This window comes from Astatotilapia calliptera, chromosome 11 (assembly GCF_964374335.1).
Source record: "Astatotilapia calliptera chromosome 11, fAstCal68.1, whole genome shotgun sequence".
Classification (NCBI taxonomy): Eukaryota; Metazoa; Chordata; class Actinopteri; order Cichliformes; family Cichlidae; genus Astatotilapia; species Astatotilapia calliptera.
In genome coordinates this window covers 24306998-24331370 of record NC_137432.1, presented here as the reverse complement: position 1 = coordinate 24331370, position 24373 = coordinate 24306998, and the positions used below count along the sequence as shown (strand labels likewise).

General features: G+C 38.8%; 4 protein-coding genes and 1 long non-coding RNA gene across 7 annotated transcripts; 3 read left to right on the top strand and 2 right to left on the bottom strand.

Moving 5' to 3' along the window:
* Positions 1–134: 134 nt before the first annotated feature.
* isoc2 (isochorismatase domain containing 2) lies at positions 135–3330 on the bottom strand. Of its 2 annotated transcripts, none has more exons than XM_026184203.2 (7): positions 3047–3330; positions 2751–2863; positions 2263–2387; positions 1961–2173; positions 1323–1393; positions 1084–1201; positions 135–271 (listed from the first exon to the last, which is right to left on the bottom strand). In XM_026184203.2, coding segments are annotated over exons 2-7 (594 nt in total). In that variant the 5' UTR covers positions 2752–2863; positions 3047–3330; the 3' UTR covers positions 135–205. The 2 variants fall into 2 exon arrangements, with proteins under 2 accessions (XP_026039988.1, XP_080164486.1); XM_080308360.1 differs by having other exon boundaries at positions 1895–2173; positions 3047–3189.
* Positions 3197–7824, top strand: atg12 (ATG12 autophagy related 12 homolog (S. cerevisiae)). The gene is made up of 4 exons (XM_026184205.2): positions 3197–3343; positions 5452–5588; positions 5695–5757; positions 7617–7824. The coding sequence occupies exons 1-4, from the start codon at positions 3250–3252 to the stop codon at positions 7674–7676; spliced, it is 354 nt and encodes a 117-aa protein (XP_026039990.1). The 5' UTR covers positions 3197–3249; the 3' UTR covers positions 7677–7824.
* Positions 7825–8206: 382 nt separating this feature from the next.
* LOC113031785 (germ cell-specific gene 1-like protein) lies at positions 8207–15213 on the top strand. 2 transcript variants are annotated; one of them, XM_080308354.1, is made up of 7 exons: positions 8207–8345; positions 9630–10324; positions 13402–13584; positions 13716–13763; positions 13872–14024; positions 14165–14276; positions 14377–15213. In XM_080308354.1, coding segments are annotated over exons 1-7 (1566 nt in total). In that variant the 5' UTR covers positions 8207–8343; the 3' UTR covers positions 14750–15213. The 2 variants fall into 2 exon arrangements, with proteins under 2 accessions (XP_080164480.1, XP_026039987.1); XM_026184202.2 differs by lacking the exon at positions 8207–8345 and having other exon boundaries at positions 9595–10324.
* Positions 15214–15853: 640 nt separating this feature from the next.
* Positions 15854–19411, bottom strand: LOC113031788 (visinin-like). Its single transcript, XM_026184204.2, has 4 exons — positions 19272–19411; positions 18636–19177; positions 16658–16769; positions 15854–16269 (listed from the first exon to the last, which is right to left on the bottom strand). Exons 2-4 carry the CDS (start codon positions 19014–19016, stop codon positions 16181–16183), a joined length of 582 nt encoding a protein of 193 aa, XP_026039989.1. The 5' UTR covers positions 19017–19177; positions 19272–19411; the 3' UTR covers positions 15854–16180.
* A 2196-nt stretch (positions 19412–21607) lies between these two features.
* LOC145431933 (uncharacterized) lies at positions 21608–24198 on the top strand. Its single transcript, XR_013912262.1, has 2 exons — positions 21608–21795; positions 22430–24198. It is a non-coding gene; the product is annotated as an uncharacterized LOC145431933 (long non-coding RNA).
* The last annotated feature ends 175 nt before the right edge of the window (positions 24199–24373 follow it).

The window sequence follows — 24373 nt, the reverse complement described above, 5'->3', positions numbered from 1 at the left end:
CTTTCACCAGCCTTTTCTCTGCCTGTCAGGTTCTGGTTACAGATAATGCACCTGAATTTTCCACTAAGACAAGTCCAAGCTGTTATGCAAGGTACAAGGGTCTGATTCATATACACAAACACACACAGAGCAGATTTAAAGTAGCAGCATCGCTTTATTGGTACAGCTCTTTACAGTGGGACACAGTGGTAGGACATGGGTCTCTTTACAGAGCGCTGAAGAAAGCAAGGAGGCCGGTGTCAGGAGACGGATGCGCCAGAAGCTTCTGAATCTGTCAACACAGTTTACGACGTGGGTTAGTCATGTAATCGTATAAATTTTGGCATGTTCACGCGCACAAAAACAGGTGTCTGATTGCTGCACCCTTTACAACAAAAGGTCAGTGGGGATAAGTCGCAAATTATTACCACTCACAACAGCTTATTGTGTGTGTGTTTGTGTGTGTGAGAGAGTGGGGGAGAGCGTGCATGGGCCATTTCTGTTGCACCTGGTTTTTGTTTGTGTTTTTGTCTGTTTTGTGTGACTTTAATGTTTAGCTCTGTTTGAATTTTCCCCTTTTTTTTTTTTTCTTCAGCCCCTGAATGCCAAAACATTATCTTATGCATGTCTGAGCATAGACATCATCAAACATTTAAACTGACATGCTGTATCACTGCAAGAAAAGAATAAAGTAATTTTGAATTTGATGATAGCAAACTGTCTCCAAAAAGCTGGGATGAGGGAAAACAAAGGGTTGGAATTAAAACAGCTGGAGGAACATTTTGCAACTAATTAGGTTTACTGGCAACAGATTGAAGTGTATTTCTTTTTTCTCACCAAAGAAAAGGATTAAAAAAAACATTAAAGGAATTTGTGTTAATATTGTAGTTATTGTGTAATTATTTTAATAATGATGATATAAACACAGAAATGTGTATTTTGCTCATTTTTTTGTTTGGTTTTCTTTAGGGGGTTAAGCCTGTTCAGTGTCTGTTTTGTACATTGACCACCAACTGTTTATGGAATCTAATATGTGTTGACTGAATAAACTAAGCTAAACAATACTGAGTCAGGAGGGCGACAGGAAGCATCTGTAGCAGGTACCTCCTTGAAGTTGGGGTGTTTGGCATCTTGAACCAGCTGCAGCAGAACAGCCTCTGTGGTGGTGAGGTATGCTCCGCTCTGTTTCAGTCGTGACAGAGCAAACAAACGATCCGTTTGGCTGAGGAGGGAAGTGAAAACGTTATAGTAAAGTGCACATGTAACTTCCCCAAGGCACACTCATTCCGTGTGTGTGACATCTCTTACTGCAATGAAAAAATACTGTTCAAATACACCGATACCTTCTGGATGACACGGCGTCAGCTACAATATGAACCTCTATCCCCTTCTCGAGCAGATCAAAAGCTGTGCACTGAGCAAAAGACAAGGAGGAAAGTTTTCTATTTGTCAACTAAAACTGCAAACTCAGTCAAACACAGTTACAAAATTACATATTTATGTTACTTAATGACAGTGTAATAAATTAATAATCACCTAACATCATTACCTCCACCACTCTGTTTTTGTGATTAAAACTTAACACTTAGCCGACATTATAAAGATACAATATCTTGCATGCATCCAAGTGCACCTTAAATTATTATATTTATGTCATTTCTGCAGGTCACAGATAAACTGCTTGTTGCTTCTTTTGTGGAACAACTGATAAGACACATACTGATGTGACATGCATTGTTTGTGCATGTTAGAGAATCCAGTTGAAGACTAACGTCTCCATATAATTGTCTCCTGATAACTACAACTATGCTTCGCATATAAAATATACATTTGAAAAATATGAAAGAGTTGGTGCCTCATTGAATAATTGTATGCTCAGAATAACAGATACTGAATGTCACTCTATTCAAAATACCCAAGTCAATGGAAAGATTTTGTTTCCTTTTAACGGCGCAGATGCTGAATCCCATTTGTGTCTTACAGCGATACAGGCGTGAGCCTCTATTCCACACAGTATGGCTTGTTTGGGGTTCCCCAGGGCCTCCAGCTCCTTCTGCACCTCCTCTATCATCATGGTGAATGAAGTTTTAGCATGGGCCTTTAGGTCCTCAGCTCCCAGCTCTGGTACTGTGGGCCCAAGACCTTTAGGATATTGCTCTGTCAAAATGGGGGGGATGCCCAGGATACGACTGGCCTGTCAGAGAAGAGGAGAAACCTGGCAAATCTGATTCAGACTCTCCAAATTATTCATCCTCGACAACTGTGCTGATGAGGAGAACCAACCTGGAGCAGTCTGGCTGCATTGCTGACAATGTTGGTGAACTGGAAGATGTTGGGTCTGAACTTCTCCTGCATATCGCACAGGAAAAGCACTGCATCCTTGGTGGAGAGCCTGCCAATGTTTGCCACTACAAGAGCAAGGTCACAGAAGGCATTCAGGTAGATTTAATACCATCTTGTACTATCATCAGAGAGATTTGAAGTAAAATTTATAAAGGTGAAACTTTATAAGTTTTATAGCTTACAACTGTAGCACAGCTGCTTGTTGCAGTCTTTAACCATTATTTGGACAATCGTAGACTCTAGCTAACCTGTCAGCATGAGTCTAAAATGGTGCGTTTTCTTCCTTGTAGGACATTATTTCCTTCTTTGATATTGCACTGTTTTGATAACAAAGGCACCAGTGACAACTCAAAAACAGCTAGACTCAAAGGAATTTGCTAAGATCATGGCTCGTTTTAGCGAATTAAAGCATAAGAAATGTCACTTACTCTTGTTGCTTTAATAGTCCAGAGGTGAGGTAGAGAGTAGTGGGTAACAGGCTGAAGGGGACTGCAGAAACTTTAACTGTCAGGTTAAAGTATTATTTCCCATGTGACGTCGCCTGTGTAAACCAAATAAAATATTTACATGTCTTACTTGTAATAGAAAAAAGAACGACCGAATTTAATATTGCAGACAAAATTGCGTATATGTAATCATATTAACTAATAATAAATAAGTATATTTGTTATTAAAGAGTTAATATATTAGCATCTATAGTCGGATGTAAAAAATAAAAACTAACCTAGCACGAAGCTAAGAAGACCACGGAGTTCAACTTCGGCTTCAGCCTTTCTTTGACAGGCGCTGCCTTCCTGGGAGCGATTATTGACCAATAGTATTGCGAGCTGTAGAGATTGACGCTTCTTTTGCGCCAATAGCCGCCGCTGCTGAGCAAATGTTGAGGTGGTTGGAAACCATAAAGTAACCCGGAGTGGTGAACCAAAGATGTCTGACACTGCAGAGTCCCCAACAGAGACGCAGAAAGAAGAAACACAGCCGCCGTCAGACGACTCGACGACAAATGACGAGAAGAAGAAAAGTAAGAGAGCGGAAAATAACTTCTCAGTTACGGGAAAACAATTGTGTTTCTGATGACTGTTGCTAATGCTAAAGAAAACACATCCGGATGTGTGACGTACAATATGATTGACAGTGAAAGTCGGCCACTAGGGTGGAAGCATGTTCTCTCTTCAGCCAATAAGCGCGTCGTTTTCTAGCAAGTGGTACTGCCGGTTTGGGGAACAGCTGAAGCTAATGCTAATAAACATTACATGTATTTTGTATTCTTATATGTTACATAGTTCACAGAAAGTCTCTGTTTTGCCATATTTGATCAAATATACTAACCAGTCGTCTCAATAGCAACATATTCTGCGTGCAAATGCAACAAGGATCTTAAGGAGCTACACTTGGCTCAAATCTCTTAAAATGTCACAAAATCCATGGAGCTGAAAATCTGGGATATGTTAAGAAGAGAACATAAACTAGAATATATAAAACTTCCATGGTGTGCCTACGACTGTGAGTTTAAACCTAATAAAATAGTTTATAGAGTCGAATCCTGGACTGCAAAAGGAATAACAACAGCTACTACTGATCTTCTGATCTACACAAAGGGGAAATTAAAAGGCTTTGAAAGATTGATATCACTTTATAATATGACCTCTAAAAACATAACTTTTTCTGTTGGCTCCCGATGTGCGATTACTTTGAACATACCACTAAAAATAGAACATTCCATCTCAATTCATAATTTTTTTTTACATTTGCTGCTCAACTGTCTCCATTTGCCTAAAAATGTTAAGCTCCAAAGTTTTCATATATATACAAACCACTGCTGTTAAAATATTAGCTTCATAAATCAAATACTTTTAAAGATATATTTGTTTTAATAAATTGTCCATCAATCCACTCCCAGGATACTCACTTAGGCGATGTTTGAACATCGAAAAACTATAAAAGATAAGCCAGATGTTTTCACTGGCCTCTCTTGCCATAAAAGTCAGTCAATATCTGTAGTTTGGGACTGATCTAAAAAGATCTGAATATTTCCTTGTTCTACAAAAAACAATTCAAGCAGTTCAAAGTTCCATACTAAGAACATACTAATGAAAGTAATAATAATAGGTAATAAGAGACAAACAGCAACTATTTTTGAATGATATATAGCTAATGCAAAATAAAATGACTATAATACTTTTTAACATGAACTTCTTAGTCACAAAAGGGAAGAAAATGCTACTTTCCTTCAACCTTCCTGCTGGATTTACCAGAAATATGAGTAGACAGTCTAATGAACAAAATTAGGAGTTTGCAGATGTTATATCAATTATAACTACGGAAATAACGTTAAATATATGCATATTTTTCATTTTTGAGACCTACTGCACTGGAAACATTCAAGAGTAAAGAAAATAAGAAAAGTAAAGATAATAACTCACTTAACCTGCGTAGTTTTGCAGGACTAATTTGCACAAATACCACAACAGAAATTTAAATTAAAATGAGGTAAAGAGACAGCTTAGTCTGTATGTAGCCAGACATCTAATTTCAATTTTGCAATACCCTGCCTAAAATTTAATGAAACAAATGAATGAGGTCATAGTAACTTATAACTAGATTTTAGTAATTGAATTAGATCTGGGTGTTGAATGTTGTTTATATTACTATTAGAGGTTATGTTTAAGCTTAGGCACTGTTTGGGTTTTTTTTTTTGGGGGGGGGGTTCTGCCCTTCAGAAAAGCTGATGTGAAAGCACACGAAGACAAGAAGTTAAAGGCGGTTATTATGCACATTCCACATTAAACACATCACAAAAAATAACAACACCTAGAGCAATATGAAATTAAAATTTCCACAGGGGAGTGTTTGATATTTCACCAAAACACTATTGGGGGAAAATATTACAGTAACATTTTTGAACTCTGTGCAGCACTGGCTTAGTTGCATAGGTAGATGTTTACTTGGGATGAGGGTTTGCCTTTACAGTGTTTTTGTTTTTCCACCATGGTATAATGTAGTGTCTATGCATCAGTGACTGCACCTTCCCAGAAATTCCACTGTAAATTCAAGTTGAGATTTGCCTGTGCCAGTCGGCGTTGCAACAATGTTGAATAACTTTCAGTTTTGTTTTCTTCATTTTTATAGTCGATGTGCTGTTGAAGGCAGTGGGAGACACTCCTATAATGAAAACAAAGAAGTGGGCAGTGGACAGGGGGAGAACAGTACAGTCTCTTTCACAATTCATATCTCGCTTCCTCAAGCTTGATGCCAATGAACAACTAGTAAGCATGACATTTTTTTCTACCAGCTTGTTAATTTTTGAAGTCTTATAATGGACATGATTTAAAAACCAATTATGAAAACTAAATCTTTTTTTTCTTTTCTCAGTTCATCTATGTTAACCAGTCTTTTGCCCCCTCACCGGATCAAGAAGTAGGGGTCCTCTTTGATGTGAGTGTAGTTTTAAATGGGGCAGCACACACAGACATACAGTTTATCAACAACATTATGTTCCCTGTTGTTTTATTAATTTAATAGCGCACAGTCTGGAGTTACAGACCGAGTTGGTCTTCACTGAAATATTACATCAGTAGCACTAGTGTTAGGCAAGTATTTAACTGGGTCCAAACTTCTTTGGACACTTCTTTTTGCCTCTGTACATCAGCTCAATTAATTTTTAACTCAAACCATCAAAATGTGACTAAAGTGCAGACTTTCAGCTTTAACTCAAGAGTTTTTTTCTTTTTGTTTTTGTTGTTTTTTTTAATACAGAATCCATTGTCAGAGGCGCAAAATTAATTGGACAAATGAACATCATTTTAAATATAAGTATTGTTTTTAGTAATTGAAAGAAAATCCTTTGTAGTCAGAGACTGCCTGAGCTCTAGAACCCAGAGACCTCACTAAATGCTGCGTTTCCTCTCTTAAGCGTTTTGACCTTTACTGCAGCCAGTTGCTGCTTCATTGTGGTTCTCTCCACAACCAATAACTGAAAATCTGCTCTATCAGGTTGACATGAGGCCACTGACATGGCTATTGAAGTATATCTAATTTCTTGGCCGTGAGAAACTCTTGAGTCGCTTTTGCAGTACGTTTTGGGTCATTATCCATTTGGACTGTGAAGTGCTGTCTGCACAGTTTTGAAGCATTTAGCTGACTCTGAGCAGAGAGTGTAACCCTGCACACTTCACAATTTGTCCTGCTCCTTCTACCAGCAGTGACATCATCAGTAAACACCAGTGCCCAGCTTCCACTGGCATTTCCTCCACCAGATAATGTCATATGCTTTGTGAGCTGTTCTTTCCTTCTCCATACTTTTCTCTTCCCATTGTTCTGATACAAATGAATCTAATCAGACCTTCTTGTTCTTGAGGGGTTTACATGTTATTGTAAAGCCTCTATATTTCTATTCATGAAACGGTCTCTTGCTTGTGGACCTGAACAATGCTACTGCTTTATCCACTTGAGTTGTTGTCTGTGTTTTTTCAGGCCATTTGGTGTTGCCTGACCAGATTCCTCCCTTTTTAAGAATGAGCCAGATTGTTAACTTAACCACTCCTAAAATTTTTTGCTGTCTCTCTGATGGCATTACTTTGTTTTTCCAGCCTAATGAAGGTTCCTTTACTTGCATGAAACTACTGTTTGGACATCTTATCGAGAGTTCCAGTTAAAGCTGCCAAATGCATGTTCAACACTTGGAAATAACTCCAGATCTTTTATCTACTTAATTTGTTGTTAAATAACAAGGGAACCTGCTTCACCTGGTGATTACTCTGGAAGTCTTTGTATAAAAATCATTGTGGTTCCTAGGCAGTTAATGAAAACTTCTGTTGAACCCCTTAAACTAATGCTGGACATCTGCACTTCAATCACATCTTGTTTTCTTGATTTAAAATCCACTGTGGTGGAGTATAGATGCAAAATTAACAGAGGGGAGAAAACGGTCAATGTCCAAAAACGTATGAAACTTCTAGACCTAACTGTTTCTGCAGGTTCAGCCTGTGTGACTGGACAGGTCATGCAGAGCTTCTACCAGCAGAGGGTGCAATAAGAGACAAGCCTTCTGTGACATAATCTTAAATCCTTGAGCACTGGTAAATGTCTTAACAAGTAACAGTAAAAACGTCAAAGTCTAGATCAGTGGTTGGCTGATCACCTCTCTGCTCTCACTGCTAGATCAATATCTAGTTAAAAGGTCCTTTCTGATGTCACAACAGCAGTTAACACTGATTTTAGACTTTGTTGACAGCTCACTCCTGTGTTTGACAGTTTAACTTCAACGTTTGTATTCCCGTCTTTTTGTCTTTCAGTGTTTTGGAAGTGATGGCAAGCTGATTCTACATTATTGTAAATCTCAAGCCTGGGGTTAGCTGCTTTCTACAACTACATTTTCCCTCCTATCCCCATCCTTAACTTCAAAACACGACAACATAGTGTTGTCTTTCCCCTTTGCTGTTTGCTGTCTTACAGGTTTTTTTGTAAATACACTGTAAATAAATTATTGTGTATATCATAAAAGTCTTGACACTGTTCTTGTTTTTTGTTCTGTTGCTAATCTGGGGAAATGTACATAAGGTACTATAATGTTAATAAAAATAATAAAATAGAGCTGTAATGCAGTGGAACTTAAACTGCTGCTTAAAGTTTAGGGAGGGTTAGTGAAGGCCACCGCTGAAAAGGGACAGACACGGGAAGAGAGGGGGCACTATAGTAACAGATGGACTTAGAGGGATTACATGATTCAGGGTGGGTTTGTGTCATAAATTACCAAGAAAGACAGTAAAGGGAGTAGAGTGGCTTGGAGACAGACATGCAGTCACTCCATTGGTTCGCATCTCCATCGGAGGAGGATTACACGGGGCTTGCAGCCGGAGAGGTAAGGGCCACTGATGCTCACACTGGAGGAGGAAAGCTGATGCACAGAGAAAAGATGAAGAGAGTAGCAACAGAGAGGGTATTCAAGATGGAGCAGCTGAACTAAAGTTATGAACGAGCTTTTTGATTAAGGGCTTATGAAGAAGGCAGAGAAAAACCACAATGTAAGTTCACTGCAAGGCAGTGAAATATGTTTTATGATGGACATGAAAGACTACAGAGGGCGAGAACAAAGTCTGGTAGGTATTTTACTTATTTAAAAATAATTTGTTCTGAAGTCATTTGTGGATTCTTCATCAGCAATCGCAAAAACATAATTTCTTTAATATTTACACATAGCAAAAAAACGTCGTTATTACACTGAGTGTTCAATTAAATCTGTCATTTGTGAACGAAAACTGAACGAGCTATTTTGGATGGACGTCTGCAAAAATTGAGCAAGCTGGACTTTCACACAGATTATCAAGGTGCTTTGTGGGGTAATTGTTTCAGTGCTGAATGAATTAAACTGGCATCTCTGTGATGGTGTGACGCACTGAGCGGTAATCTAAACAAACAGTGCTTAAAAGATGTGCAGTTCTGAAAGGACATAATGTACATCTGAGAATAAACGCAATGCAAGTATTTAGGAAAGCCTTATCTCTGCTGAGCATTGGCTTTAACTGCCTCAGTAACACTCCAATGGTCATTAAGCGTATTATCATACTGATGGAGTTTTATTTCCAGCAGTACAGATGACAGAAACCATGCTAAGGGATGAGTGATGTGCTACATTCACCTGATTTAATCTGTGTTATGTTTCAGGGGCTGTGAGCTGACAGGGGGACATTGCATGAGAGAAAGATTGGCAGCAGACATGGTCAAAGTGTACTTCACACTAAAACACACCTAACAAAAACAGATTAAAGCAGATTTCCAGGGATTACGTGTAAAATTTCATTTAGATCTCTGGCTTATCTATAATTTCATCAAAAAAGTAATCTAGTGTTTTGCTCCCCTGCATCGTGCCTTCCACTTAAGGCCCACAGTTTATAATGAGCGGCAGGCTCGGGCTTGAGTGCGTTAATCAGGAAGCACAGAGATGTTAGCCGGGGTCACAGGAAAGTACACATTACTCAGCCTTTCACAACCCCCCTTTAAACAGCTGGAGGACTTATGTGACTTCAGGCAGTGATTGACAGTGTAAAGCTAGATTTCATTATATGGGCAATTTCCTTTTACCCTCTGTTTTCTTTTTTATGCTCACTTGCTCTCAATTTCATTTAACTTTTTTTGCAAAATAATAAGTTCAGGAATCTATTTTGATGTCCTCTTTAGACATACAAGTTTTATTAATAAATTCTAGTATTTGTAGATGCTTTTTTGATACAGTTGAATTGATCTAATACAGGAAAAAAGGGCTTCGAGTGTTGATTTCAGAGGACGCATGTCTGTATCTGTTCCCGCAGGAATCAATCGCTCCTCATACTGAAGAAGTCAGGGCAACAAAGAGTAATATCCTGGAATCCCTCGGTTCTCTCCCACTGTGCCCAAATCATCCACCTAAATCTCCTCTTGTTCATTTTTTTGTTCCTTCTGTCCCTCTTTCCCACGTGTATCAAAATCAGAGCATCTTGTCGTGCTCCCTGCTCTCTCTCTTTCTTTATCTTCCTTTCTATTAATCCCACTGACTTTACAATATCGTTCCCCATCTGTTTTCTTATCTTCTTTCTTTACTGTTACATCACGTTTTTATTTGTTTTCTTTTTAAACCTGGCCGCCCATAACCTCTTAAAACCCCCACAAAGCATCTGTCCCACCCTCTCAGCTCCATCTGTGGCTGTTTTCATACCTTCTGTCCTGCTATTCGCGTGTGCCTTGTCCCGTTCTGTCCCCTGTTTGTCTTACTTTGACCTTCCTCTCTCTATATCTGACCCCACCCGTACCTCCATCTTCTCCCGCGTGGCCATGCTGGAACGCATGTCCCGTCGCTCTCGCTCCCTGCTCTCCCTCACCTTGACCTCTTTGGCTCTGGCCCTCTCTATCCTGGCTCTCTGCACCTCCTACTGGTGTGAGGGCACTCACAAGGTGGTCAAGCCCCTCTGCCTGTCGCCTGTCAAAATGAAGAACTGTGGTCAAAACAACAGTGAGCCTTACACCACAGGTAGGAAACTCAACATATCCAAAGGAGTTCTGTATTTATTTACTGTTAATGTATTGTACATACACTTACAGTGTCATCGTCAAAAGGAGTTTACTCCCTTCCCGATTTCTTAGTTGTTTGGATATTTGTTAAACTTAAATATCTCAGATCAGACAAACTTTTATATATTATACAAAGATAACCAGAGTAAACACAATGCCGTTTTCAGATGCTAATTTCACTTGTTAAAAGCTATCAAAACCTGAATCAAGAGATCATTTAAATAGCTCCTGTCAATAAAGTGAAGAAGGCTAAAAGATCTCAAAAGCCAACACATTGACATCTATCAGTCTAGAAAGGGTTACAAAGCAATTTCTAAGGCTTTGGAGTGCCAGTGAACTACAGTGAGATCATTATCCACAAATGGAGAACACTTGGAACAGTGGTGAAGCTTCCCAGGAGTGGCCAGCTTACTAAAATTACTCCAAGAGCACATCAGCGACTCATTGTAGAGGTCACAAAAGAACCTAGAACGACATCTAAAGAACTGCAGGCCTCACGTCTCTCAGTTAAGGTCAGTGTTAGTTCCAAGTTCCACGGAGAAAACCTCCTGCTGACCAAAAAAACACAAGGGCTCATCTCTCATTCGGCAAAGAAAAACTTTAGATGAGCCCCGAGACCTTAGGGATAATATGATGTGAACTAATGAGACAATGCTGGGACTTTTTTGAAGGTTTGAATCCTGTTACATGTGGAGTAAAACTAACACAGCATTTCATAAATAGAACATCACACCAACAGTCAGACGTGGTGGTGGTAGTGTGATGGTCTGGGATTGCTTTGCTGCTTCAGGACCTGGACGGTTTGGTGTAACTGATGGGACAATAAATTCTGCTCTTTATTAGAAAGTCCTAAAGGAGAATGTCCGGCCATCAGTTTGAATTTTTGCTTATGCAGCAGGACAATAAAACATATCAGTAATGGCTCCAAAAACCCCAAAACAAAATAAAAGTTTTGAAGTGGCCTAGTCAAAGTTCAAAATTCAATCGTGGCAAATGATGATTGCAGTTTTCGTTGCCAAGGGTTACACAACTAGTTATTTGATTTAGGGCACAATTACTTTTTCCACATAAGGGCAGGTAGGTTTGGATAACTTTTTCCCTTTAATAAATTAAATCATCAATTAAAAACTGTATCCATTTTTATTTGCTCAGGTTATCTTAGTCTAATGTTATTATTTGTTCGATGAAACATGTAAGTGTGACCAAAATGCAAAAAAAAAAAGAAAAGAAAAAAGAAATCAGTACGGGACAAATATTTTTTTCATCGCATTGCTTTTTGGTAACCTTTAACCTTTTATCATGTACCTGTTTATTAAGACTTATGCTTTTATGATCTGTGAGTCATCATATTTTATAGTATAGTTTTGAAATAGCATCACTAAATCTTTAGGGCGTCAGCAGAAATTCAGTGTCAAAGTGCATCGTCCTTTGACCTTTAGACATTCCATGAAATGTGGAACCATGTGGAAATGCTTATGCTTCATAGTAGTGTTCAGGAGTATTTAAGAACATCAGGTTTTGACTTGGACTAAAAGAAAAAGCAAACAATCAAATCGGAGTCGACTTCTGTGCTGCACAGAAGTTGGGAAAATACACTGGTGACTAATCCAGAGTCTGCTGCATCACGTTCACAGACATGTCACAATTTGCTTGTAACAGCAAAAATTCTTGGATTCATTCTTGTGTAAACAGTTGTGATATTATCTTGGCATTTAGCCACTTGAAGAGCCTGGGATGATTTGAAAGTCTTAACTGTAAGTAGAAAGGTACAGCCAATCATAGCCACAGCCTTATGATACACCTTCAAAAGCAAACATGCTGTCTTTCATTGCGTTTTATTGCAGTAGGTTGTATAATCGCCAACGCAATACAATAAAATAGGATTTAATTAGGGATTTCTATCATTTATAGACAATAGATAAGATTTGATTTGATTAGACAGATTTGTCAAAATAATTTTAATTTTTTCTGGAGCTTCTCTCTGGTTCTCAGTGTTCAGGAACGCTTCATGTAAAGCAGATGGAGGCAGCTCTGCTTGAAGCAAACTCCATCTGCTTCATCTGAAGTAAACTCCATCTGGGGGAAGTTTGCTGAAAAGAAAGCTCTGCTGAAAGGAAAAAAGCTCAACAGGTGGAGTCTTAGGTAACACTGTTATGTGAAACCACGTTTTTAAAGTTTAAGATTGAACCTTCATGCCTAGGTGCTTTTTGAGGCTATGCTTCTATCCTAAGTTAAACAGTATCTAGAGAATTCAAATCTGCTCCTCAGGCACACTGAGATTGTTTGCGGTGCTGGATCGGCTTACACAATAAAGTGGATGAGGCTTTCTGACACTGAACTGTTAGAAAGCAATTGTCCTTGCTTTTAATCTCCTTTCCCCCCAATACCTTTGTTCCACAGTGTACTCAGTTATGGCTTAGTATTAATCTGTGGGGTGTGAGGTTATTTCTAAAGGTTTCGTTGTTGACAGCTCTTATTGCATATAACAATCATCTTTGACACTACACGTGCTTTGTGAACTCACACAGAAATATTTCATTTTTACTATGTACAGTGCGTCCATTTAACTCTCCCTTATGCTTCTAAACCTCAGGACGTGTTTGGCACATCATAGTGAACACTGACAAGACTGCATGTACACAGAGGCTTGCTGATTTTGAGGCACTGGTATAATTAGCAGACTTGCAGGACTTTTGTGTTTACCCCTAACCATTCTCTTTTTAACGACACATACTTTTACATGCTTACCCCTCAATTTGATACCCGCTATTCTGCTGTCTAACTCCCTCGTCATTTATATGTTCTCACTGCCTTTTCTTGCATTGTGTGTTTGACAGTCAGTGGATCCGCTGTTAATACTCACGCCTCACCAACAACATTTCCTGAATTTGTTAAATGTTTGCATCATATGGTGAGAAACTACATGGAGACAGAACGTACCCCTAGTGAAGGCTGGATTATACTCTGACCACATTAAGAATGAGCAGGTGCAGAACCGAACCTTAAATTTGCTTTTTTCCACTGTCACCCTCTCAGAGAGTCCCACTCAGAACCCATACAACCGCACGCTATCTCCAGCCAGGAGAGAGGAGCTGGCTAAGATCAGACAAAGGCAGCTGGCCAACGCTGTCCACTACATATGGGAGACGGGCGAAGACAAGTTTGCTTTTAGATACTTCCACACGGGCTTCTGGGAAAGCTGTGAAAAACACAGTGATGGTAAGAGGCACACCTGGGCAGTTCATTTTTTTGGTTGCCGTTTGGTTTCAACTTGGATTGTTAATCAAAGCTGATGTTTTTCACTTTCAACTACAAAACTTTATCCTTAAATCATGACGTTTTGTTGGCAGGGGAGAAGTGTCGCAGCTTTATAGACTTAACTCCAGGAGAAACTCAAGGTGAGATGTGAACTGCTTAACAGTCTCCTGCCTTAATATTGCCATGTTGCCATTTGATTAAAAGTTAGCTTGTGACAGTGTGCTCACACTGTTGTTGACATGTTGCAGGTGTGCTCTGGCTGTCAGTTGTTTCTGAGTTTACATACATCGGTCTGCTGGGAATGGGGTTCTTACTCATGTGGCTGGAAGTCTTGTGTTCCCATAAAGAGATGCACTCACTAAAAATCAATGCCTATGCAGCTATCTGCACTGTGTTATCAGGTCAGACTCAGTCTAATGCTCACTTTTACATTATTTTGTAACCCGCGTGTGCATATTCAGATATATCTATTTTATTGCATGTTCCTCTGATCTTTCCGGTTTATGTTGGATTAAGTTTGTCTGTTTCACCTCCTGTGTAGGTCTTCTTGGGATGGTGGCACATATGATGTTCACCACAGTGTTTCAGATGACAGTAATTGTGGGCCCCAAGGACTGGAGGCCTCAATCCTGGGACTACGGCTGGTCATTTGCGTAGGTGCCAGATATGATTTAAGCTTTTGTCGGGACTTAATGTTTCACTACAAGCTTGATATTTCTCATCTCCTAACTATGTTAAATTCCCTGCTCCTAGTCTCGCCTGGGTGTCCTTCAGCTGCTGCATGGGAGCTGCTGTCGTCACGCTCAACTCATACACAAAGACCATCATCGAGCTTCGCCGCAGACAGAGACTACGTTTAGAGGAAGCCAGAGCCACCACTCACGCTCCATCCTATGACGAGGTGGTCCCAGGGGGAGGGCTCTACTCTGTCAGTGGCCTATTGCAATGTCCAGATGGGATGATTGATGTGGCATGGGCTCCAAATGGCAGCGTAGTCGGAGTGGGAAATGGGGATGTACCAACTTTGGTTTTAGTAGGAGGCTGTGGCCCTGAGGGGTGTGAGGACTGTGAGAGAGAGATGGATGAGATGGGGGAAGCCATGGACCGAGTTGATTCACCTTGTTAGCGAATCAGTAACACGTATCAACTGAAAGGGCTGAAAATCTGAAAAGGAAAGACACTTTAACTAAGGTGGAGAAGGTCAATGTAAGCAGACACATCCTTTCTTTCTTGTCGTCCACTTTGACTCTCTGTGAACATGGGATGTACTGATTGGGCTCAAGGTCCAAAGAAATCCACACATATCAAAACGCTAAGCCTACAACGTATGTATCTGTGTATGTATCTCGTTCACATGCAAGCCTGCATTTTTCTGGGTATTTCTCAGTGCCTCATAGTAGGAAAGAAATGTATGACTTTGTTTGCAAATGGAAAGAAATGCTTCCTCTATTCTATTGTTTATATATTAACTTGAAAAGCATCATCTTAGCGATCAGTTCGTTTCAGAGGACGATGCGTTTATTCCTGAAAGAACAGCACGTTCTATAGAGAAACATGCTGCTCATAAATATGTTTCCTTTTTTAAACTTCTTTGGTCAGAAACTTTTGAGAGACAAAATTTTTTAATGCAATTCATGTATAGCAGAAGCTACCACAAGCACAGCCTCTCTGGAGATGCACAGACAAACCCATAGAGATGGAAAGATTACAGAGATTTTGAAAAGTCTGCTCTCTGATGTTGAACAGAAGATTATGTGTAAACCAGTAATCCCGAGTTGGATGGAAGGGAGGAGGAATAGAGGGAGGAGAGTGAAGCAAGAGGGGAGCAGCATGTGGGGGGGTCAGGATGAAAGTTGGAAAGAATTGCCTGCACACACTAATATCTGCAACACCGAGACACCAGTTTCAGGAAAACAACGCTCTAAAAAACTGCATTTAGCTCCTGTCATATACTATGTTTGAGATAAAATTGTATAAGTACTGAGGTTTTTTTGTTTTGTTTTTTTACAAAAGTCAAAAACAAGTAGTTAAATTTACCTTTAATTTTTGTAGGTTATACATTTGAGGTAATCCTGGATTTACTGTCAGGGATTAATACAACTGAAAAAGTAAAACCTAAAGTGAAAATTTTATCAACTACCAGCATTTTAATATGCAGTATGTTTCTAGGTCAAAGGAGATTTAATTGTTTTCCAGGAGAGATAAGATAAATAGATTTCCAAAGCCCAGATGAATGATAAAATCTTTAATTTTTTTGTACAAGTGAGTAAATTACAATACTGGAGGACATTTCAAATTTCTAAAAAACAAGAAAAGCATAACAAGCTAATAATTAAGTATGATACTTAATGTGTATAAGTATGTGTAACACACAAATGTACAGAAACTGTAGGAATGCTTATTTACAGAGGGGCCGAGAATTGAAGGAAGAGGACGGAGAAAACATCTGATACGGAGAGAGAAAGAAGAGGGAAAAGTGGGTTTTTAAAAAAAGAAAAATAGTTTAATAAAAACTGAAAAGGGGTCCAAGAGGAGAAACGTAGGAATGAGAAGGGATTTAATGTTTTATTGGTTCGTAATGGATCAGACGCATTGCGTTCTCATTTTCGATCACTCCTGTAATGAACTCTCCTTCAGCCAGTCGATCTGTGAAGGGAGGAAAAAATAAGGAGTTAAGACGAGAAACGTATAAGTACAAAAAAAGCCAGGAAAGTGAGATAACACGAGGATGGATTATTGTTATCTAAACAACATGTTCTTATCTCGTGTGCTTGGTACACAGTAGCATGTGATGTATAACTTAAGATGTTTTTGGGCCAATGATTTGTAATAAAGCTTGCGTGACACAAGTGATCCTGTAAGTGGAGACTTGCCCCCAGGTGGATTAATACTTGTATTACTGTTAAGCCAAACAGCTGATTGTAAAATGTAATCTCCCCCACAGGATGCTGGAACATCAGCTAAAGAAAGGTAGCAGAGGCTTCCATTGATATTATCTCCCTCTGAGCAGAAGCACTACCACTACACGTCCTACCATTGTCTTTCTTTTCAAAGCAGCCCCACAGCTTGGTGGCTCTCTTCTCGGGTGTGTTCTCATCATCTGGTAGTTTGCTGAGGTCCTCTTTGGGGATCAGCTTAAACAAGGCCTGAGAGGGGGTTGGGTATAAGATGGAAAGTAATGCTGCATGATTTTTCTCATCACCAGCACAGTACATAAAGCAGATGGATACTGACCAAAGAATATGTAAGCACTAGTAAAACTGAGGATGCTAACAGCCTTCTTCAGTTAATTTATTAATGTCTTGTGCATATTTGGAGTTACTGGTATTGTAGTGAAAATATGGAGGCCAGTATTTTTTTTTATAGTTTTTAAACATAGACTATTTATACAAATTGCAAAATCCTTTTATTACAAATACATAAATATTCAAACAAGCTACAGCATTTCATAGGGCAACTCTCCTGTCATCTCTCAGACAGTGGACTGAATGACTAACTGAGTGTAAACCTCCTGAGTGTGCACTTTAGGTTCAGGCCTTTAAGTTTGTGTCCCACTTAGAGAGGGAGCACTCATCTCCCACATTTAAGACACCTAGATTAACATGGATTAGTGCCAAGACTCAGGCCACAGGCCAAACACCAAGATGTCATCTCTTTTCCCTGGACTATCCCTCAATCTCGCCCCTGCTCTGATGTTATGGTCAGTACAGTTTAGACTTCAGACTGTGATCTACGCTGACAGACATCAAGGTTGTGAAGTCATAAAAATAAAATTAAGCAGCTGGTTTCCTTAAAATAAATCACACTTGCAGTCTTTAAGGATTTGTCTAACATGTCAGAACAGTGTACTTGCGGGCTGGTTTTGAGGCATTTCCACCTTTTTCACTTATGTTTTCTAATTTAACATATTATTTATACATTACATAAGAATACTTTCTGGAAAATGGAGGCGGTGTATCCTTTTACCACACAGTAAATTTGTATTTGTCGACCTCTACCTCAGTGTTTTACAGACCGGAAAGAATCTCATCTTATAGTAAGTTTTTGAACTGCTATCGGGGCTTTAAAATGCAGCTATTTTATGCAGTGTGCTGTAAACATGGTGCTTATGGACTCAAGCCAGTTGGCCAGGAATTCAATCCCATTACAATGCCAGCTGGATTCTTGGCTCATCTGTCTAAACCGCTTACAATTCCATATCATTTGTCTGAAGAGTGAATATAGAAAAGTGTAAAACCTCCATAAGTTTCATAACATTTATTATAGTACAGTCTTCAGTCCACAGTGGCAGTCTCACAAGTAAAACAGCCATGGATTAGAATCGAGATGATGAGTATACTCTTGTTTAGGAGTGGAACTTAAGAGTAGCTCTGCTCAGGAGTAGGGCTCCCTATATTGTCTGCAGGCTAAACCTGTAATCGCCAAGATTATCAGGAGTTTTAGGCTCAAATAGACTGGCTAATAGGGCTGCCAATTAAGACTGAGACCTACATACCATGAGAAGAATAGTAAATTCTTAGTTAACAGCAACACAGCTTTAATGGATTTTGCAGAACGTGGACAAAATAAGGAGATAACCTAACAAAATAATCCATTAATAATGCTAGTTGACCTAATGTTACAGAGTTAAACCAGTTAAACATAGAAAAAAAGCAAAAACATTAGATTCAATAACAGGCATTAATGTAAGGTTTTGCGTTATGTTGCCTTATGTCAGTTAATCCAATAAATTTAATCGGACATCTCCGTTCCCTCCTCACTGAAACCACGGCTGAGAGAATAGTTTGAACTTCTGATTTACAAAGTTGTTATAGTGAAAGAAAAATAACACTTTAGGTTTTTGGGGGCTTGGGGATTAATAAAAACCAGAATAAGAAAAAAAGATCAATGTTTAAAATGAATCTCTTTCTGACGGGATATGAGTTAACATTAACTGCTTGCTGTCACACTAGAACCATTAAAGCCACTCATCCATTCATCAATGTCGCTTTTATAAACTGAACCACGCTCACCTGGCATATTTCTTTCACTTCTGCCTTGGTGATGTATCCGTTCTTGTCTACATCAAACAGGGAGAAGGCCCACTCCAGTTTTCGGGTTGTCCTCCCAGTGGAGGTCATATGTAGTGCAATGATGTACTCCTTGAAGTCTAAGGTGCCGTCATCGTTGGTGTCAAAGGAGCGAAACACATGCCTTGCGTAGCTCTTAGGATCACTGTCAGGGAAGAAGCGCGCATAGATTTCCTCAAACTCCCCTGGTGAGATGCGTCCTGATGGACACTGCTTCTGAAAGTTCTCGTACCACTGGGAGATTTCTTGCTCAGTAAATTTTGTGGTGAGCTTCAGGTCCTCCAGGATCTCCTTTGATATCGCGCTACTGGTTGCATTTCCCATTGTAGTTTCTTTTTAATATCTTTGCAATGTGTTAAACTGCTTGGCTGGGATATGCCACTTGATAGGCTTTCTTCTCTGGTGTCAAATGACTCTTCTTTTTCCAAACTATTATTGCTTACTGGCTTGATGTCTTCTCTCGATGTCAAAAACCAAGCAGAAATCTGAAATATAATTTTGAATTGTGATATAATTCACATAACTTTAAATTAATAACAACTTGCTTGTTAAAATGTGCAAAATGTGCAGAAACCTTACCAGTGTGTTGTGTGAGCAGATGATGGCTGAGGAACCGAGTGTCTCTCTCGACAGTAAGACAGTGAAAGATATAGGCGGGCGGGGAAAGCACATCCTACACGAGTTGACTAGGTTAAGTCTGTTAATGCGGGATTTAAGGTGGATGAGCATTTGACCAAATTGCAACCCCAGATCCTAATTTTATCTATTGTCTGTTTGAAAAGTCCGGAAAGCTCTAGTGTATGTTTATACCCCTGCTAAATTACTTATGAACTCTGGCAATCAATTTGTCCCTGTTAGTCTTGTACTCACTAATTTACTAGTACTAAATTGCTGAATATGAACCGATAAACAGAACTTTAGTGCATCCAACTGTAAGTTACAGTTCATTTTGGGAGCCAAACGTTACTTCGGTAAACTCACCAAAAAGTGAGTAGGTGCTTTCTAGCAAACTGTGAACAAAGCTTCAGGTGGGTTTCAGAAAATTCTGTCTGCTGTTTTAGTTATGACCTTCAATAGGTTTGATTGAGCACTGAAAGCCACTCCACCATCTGTCCAGGCAATTTTAACTCCCCCAGCAACCCACGTCTACGTCCAATCCCACCTGCGCCCTTAATATCCCTGTCACTGCCGACCCCGTCTGTGCATGTCCTCCTTCCTGTCCTACAGTACTGCTTTCCTTTGAGTCACTAGTTTAGGTTTATATTACCTAGCTAAACTTTGTTTTGTTTTTTTACATGTTTTTTTGACTGTATGAATTTCTTTAATCTCAACATTAATAGTTGCGGACATGACTTACATTCTCTTTTCTCCGCCATAAGGTACTTTCATGTTTTAAAGGCTTACTGAACTGCACACTAACAAAACACACACTGATGACTTCACTTGAATTTTTTTCTGATAGAAACTCTTTTCTGTCTAGTCTCTTGTAACTCAGCTCCAATTTACTTTTTCTTGTCGTTTCCATATTCATTGCCAACAGCTATGTTCTCATTGGAGGCTATCAGGTATTATCAGTATAACAAACTCACTTCATGACACTTTGGCTGCCACCTTTACGTCATTAGTCTGTTTACTTTGTGTCTACTTTAATTAGAGCGAAAGTATTATCTTGATTGTCTTAGGTGTTGTTTCAGACCAACATAGCATGTGTAAAGGAGACTTCATGAGTTATGCACACGTATAAGAAACACACATAAACACCAGAGATGAAAGCAGCATGCACTTATCGTATTTAGGACATGTATTTCCCTGTATGATAATCAATAATTCATTTTTTATGTTTAAACTATAATTTGCTAACTGGATTAGTCAAGCCCCGCCCTCTCCTACACAAGCCAGAGAATAGCCAATTACCCCCGTCTTCATCCTATAAGGGTGACGGTCAACTGAATTACCCCTTCTCTACAGAACAATCCCTGACATGTGATCTCTACTCTTGTTTGGGCTAATTGCTAGAGCCAGAACGAGCAAGGATTTGTAGCTACTCTTGAGATGTTTTTCCACTTGGGGGAGAGAGTGCGTAAAAATATCGGTAACATGGGCGTTTGGCATCTTAGATTAATTATGATTCTGTCAGAACTTAATAAAGAAGTTTTAACATTGCTTTGCAACATTAAATCTGTATTTATTTCACAGGCAGGAACACATGCACATACAGTAACATAAACAATGAAAACTCGAAGGTTTATTTGTATCAGAAAATAACATGACTATAAATATCCACAATTAGGTCAGTGACAACCTACTTGGCAGCATTATATGGTATTAATGGGCTGTATCAAGTGTCGCATGTGTTACAGCACTGACCTGTGAAACGTCAGTACTGACGTATTCTATAAATCTGCAACACTTAATGTGTCAATGAAGGATCAGCCTTATTAATTACTATCTACATTTGGTAACAGATCTCTGAAACAAGGTTGTCTTGAAGTTAATCGTTTATAACTTGAATTTGTGTTGACCTATAGTTCTGTTTTAATATAGACAGGCTCAGGATTGAAATTCCCCAATAACATTTCAAAGTTGAGTACGAGTATAAAGTTTGAGATGTAAGAGCACTGAGAAAATAATTCGAGAAATAGGAATGCCAAACAGGAAAACGTTTAAAGAAAAAAAAAAACAATCTTAGTCCAAACAGTGCCTTGGTGGGACGCAACTCAAATCTTAAGACTGAAAGCAAGAGGAAAGGAGGAAGGGAGTTGTTTCCAGATAAATATCTGGTAATGGCTCATAATGACGCGTAATGACAGACGACAGCTTCCTACTAAACACAAGGAAAGAGGGGAACAAACATGCTGTGACGGAAGTCTTGATGATTGCGTCCACAATTTTGCAAGGCCTCGAGTAGGTGATGTATTTCAGAAAAGCACTTTGCCGCTGGCGCCCATTTCTACACCCACTGTCCAGAGAGAAGTCAGGAGTGCCTTTAGTGTCTAATCATAGAGAGTTTCATATTTAAAAGATACTTACTTAAGACTTTATTTAAGGACCTTCACTTTTATAAAGTTTCCTCTGACGTCTAAGCTCCTGGATCAAGACTGAGGTAAGAAATGTTACACTTAAAATGTAAAAAAAGAGAAAAAAATTGACTTTTTTGGCTGTCTAAAATTACAAATATTAACAATTCATTTGGCTTTCTAGAATAAAAAGCTTTTATATCCTAATATTCAGGTCCACTCAATTAAAAAAGTAAAGAGTTACAGTTACAAATACTGGTAGAAAACCTGACGTGACAAACGCGTGTTTGAAAGGTTGTTTCGATTATCAGATTAAAACAATGTCCAATCTTTAAAAAAGTGTGTACTGAGCTAGTTTACATTTAATTCACTGAGCCTGCAGTGAATTGATCGATGAATATTATACTTTACAGCCACAAAATACACATCGGTCATCAGTTAAGGCTTTTTCATGAAATGTGTATAATATGTATGGCTATCATTATAAAATACAGATCCTATAAGCTTTGGACGTTTTCTTCTGGTTGCCTGCCTAAACAGGTTCAGTTATTTCAAGGAAAGCTCAAACACACTGATGGGAATTTGACACAGTATATAATTATACAAAGTTTATACCGACAGCTTGGGATGATTTATTTTAAACTTGAAGCTGCATAACTGATACCAGACATGAAAGCAAAGTGGGGGGTTTTCTAATCAAGACTATGTGTGATATCGTAGAAAGAAGAGAGAAGAAGCTACATGTAAAAAGCCCTCTTGGCCATCTACCAAGCAATAAAAACAGACCATGGCGTCCAAAATGGAAACCCTTGATCCTTCAACTTTATCAGATGTCACCTCTACTGTGAGATACGGGTCTAAATCGGAAACCGTGACCTTACCAGGAGGAGTTGTGTCAGTGGCGGGCGTCACTGTGGTTACTGGAGGCGTTGAACTGTCTTGTGGATCCTGCATGCTAGCTTTTGGATTTTGGGGAACTCTCATCGGCTTCAGCTGCCTGGCTGTGGGGCTGTGGGACCAGCTGAACTTCTATAAAGGGGGAACCTCTCATTTGCTGGGACTGGGGCTTGTGATACTGGCCCTCAGTTTTGTGGTGGTGGTGGGTGTGGCAACAATTCACCTCCTAACCAAGAGAAAAAGACAGATGACAAAAGAAGTGAGACAGCATGGGAAAGAAGTTCTTGTAGAGAGTGGTAGGGTAATAAAAAAAGTCACAGTATAAACAGTGTTTAATGACAGACATTAAGGAAAAAAGATCTCTGATCTTTTAGAAATAAATTATCACCATTGCAACCCGACTCTGTACCACTACTTATTAGGTATCTTTAATCTAAATAATGTAGAAATGCAGTTATTCAGTTTTGAGGCATTTTATTTCAACTTACAGTCATTAAAAATTTACACACTAATATTGTAGTTTTGTATTCTAATTGAGCCGTGTAGGCTGGCAAAGTTCTTCTTAATGATCAACATATGTTATTGCTTATGCTTATGACTTGTTGCTTTGTAAATCTAAAAAAAAAGCAGTGAAAATGAGTTTCGTCTTGAGCAGTGGTTCATGTCACATTAATAATAATAAGCCAATAATGTAACACTATTCGACTACATTATGCACATTGTGCTACTTACACTTAATTAAAATTATGAATATAAATGTTTAATCCCACTAATTATTTTCCTTGTAATGGGTTTTTTTTTTCACTCCTGCAGCTTGTAATGTGTGCACAGAGCATAAACAGAATGCAATAATTGGACTGGGTAAAATGTGAGAGAATCAAAAAAAGGAAGAGAGAGACAGGGTTTTATTACAACAGAATACAGGACATTGCTCATTTTAACCTAGTGGGTCCCATGCATGCAGATACCTTTTAGGTTTTGTATTTGCACCCAAACTTGATATTAAAAACTCAGCAGGACGACATCTTTATAGAAACACTGGTTAGTGAGGATAACCCAAAGCCTTTCACAATGTTGCTGGGATAACAGAGACCTTCCTGTCTACGTATCTTTTAGGATCAGATATGGGGATTATCCTGAGCTACATTATCCTTAGTATTTTGCCTTTTATGATTTTTTTTTTAACTTTAAGCACCACAAATGTCATTTGAGGGTTTAGTTAAAGTTACTAGTAACCAGACAAATTTACAAATCACAGTGAGCATGATTCATAAAAGTGCAGACCAACAGAAGTAAGGTAGACTATAAAAAGCACTGGAGTTACTAATACACAGAAAAAAAGTTGTTAATTCTTTTTTGGGAGTCTCAGGAGTGTGTGTGACAATAAAATACTAAATATAATTTTAAATTGTATATTATTTTTCTAAGATTTGTGTTCACTGGGGTCCTTCATTTTGTATTTTTGGTCAGATCATATTTGATTTTATTGAGCTTTCCTGCTTGATTTGTAATTTTTTGTTGTAGGTTATGTTTAATGTTTTGGCTACTGTAACGAGAATAAATAAAGTACAAAATAAATGTTATATTTCAGACCTGTGCTTCTCATGTGATGTGCCCATATGTCTTTGCTGCTCACTGACCTGAAAAGGAAAAAAAAAGTGAAAGAGAAACTATATCACCAGTAAGACCCACAGAAGTTAGCTAGACAGGGACAGTTAAGCTAACTTAATAAAGTGCAAAACAAAGTTTAGAAAATTAATTTAATAT

Bases quoted from the DNA above. Each gene is read 5' to 3' on its own strand.
- isoc2 (XM_080308360.1), bottom strand. The intron at 1,202-1,322 runs GTATCGGTGTAT...TTCCCTCCTCAG, and splicing joins GACGCCGTGTCATCCAGAAG to CCAAACGGATCGTTTGTTTG. The intron at 272-1,083 runs GTACCTGCTACA...CTGTGTTGACAG, and splicing joins AACACCCCAACTTCAAGGAG to ATTCAGAAGCTTCTGGCGCA.
- atg12 (XM_026184205.2), top strand. From the start codon at position 3,250: ATGTCTGACACTGCAGAGTCCCCAACAGAGACGCAGAAAGAAGAAACA. The intron at 5,589-5,694 runs GTAAGCATGACA...TTCTTTTCTCAG, and splicing joins TTGATGCCAATGAACAACTA to TTCATCTATGTTAACCAGTC. The intron at 5,758-7,616 runs GTGAGTGTAGTT...TTTGTCTTTCAG, and splicing joins AAGTAGGGGTCCTCTTTGAT to TGTTTTGGAAGTGATGGCAA.
- LOC113031785 (XM_080308354.1), top strand. The intron at 10,325-13,401 runs GTAGGAAACTCA...TCACCCTCTCAG, and splicing joins CAGTGAGCCTTACACCACAG to AGAGTCCCACTCAGAACCCA. The intron at 13,764-13,871 runs GTGAGATGTGAA...GACATGTTGCAG, and splicing joins AACTCCAGGAGAAACTCAAG to GTGTGCTCTGGCTGTCAGTT.
- LOC113031788 (XM_026184204.2), bottom strand. From the start codon at position 19,016: ATGGGAAATGCAACCAGTAGCGCGATATCAAAGGAGATCCTGGAGGAC. The intron at 16,770-18,635 runs GTGAGCGTGGTT...ACCCCCTCTCAG, and splicing joins AAGTGAAAGAAATATGCCAG to GCCTTGTTTAAGCTGATCCC. The intron at 16,270-16,657 runs GTAGGACGTGTA...CTCCCTTCACAG, and splicing joins CTTTGAAAAGAAAGACAATG to ATCGACTGGCTGAAGGAGAG.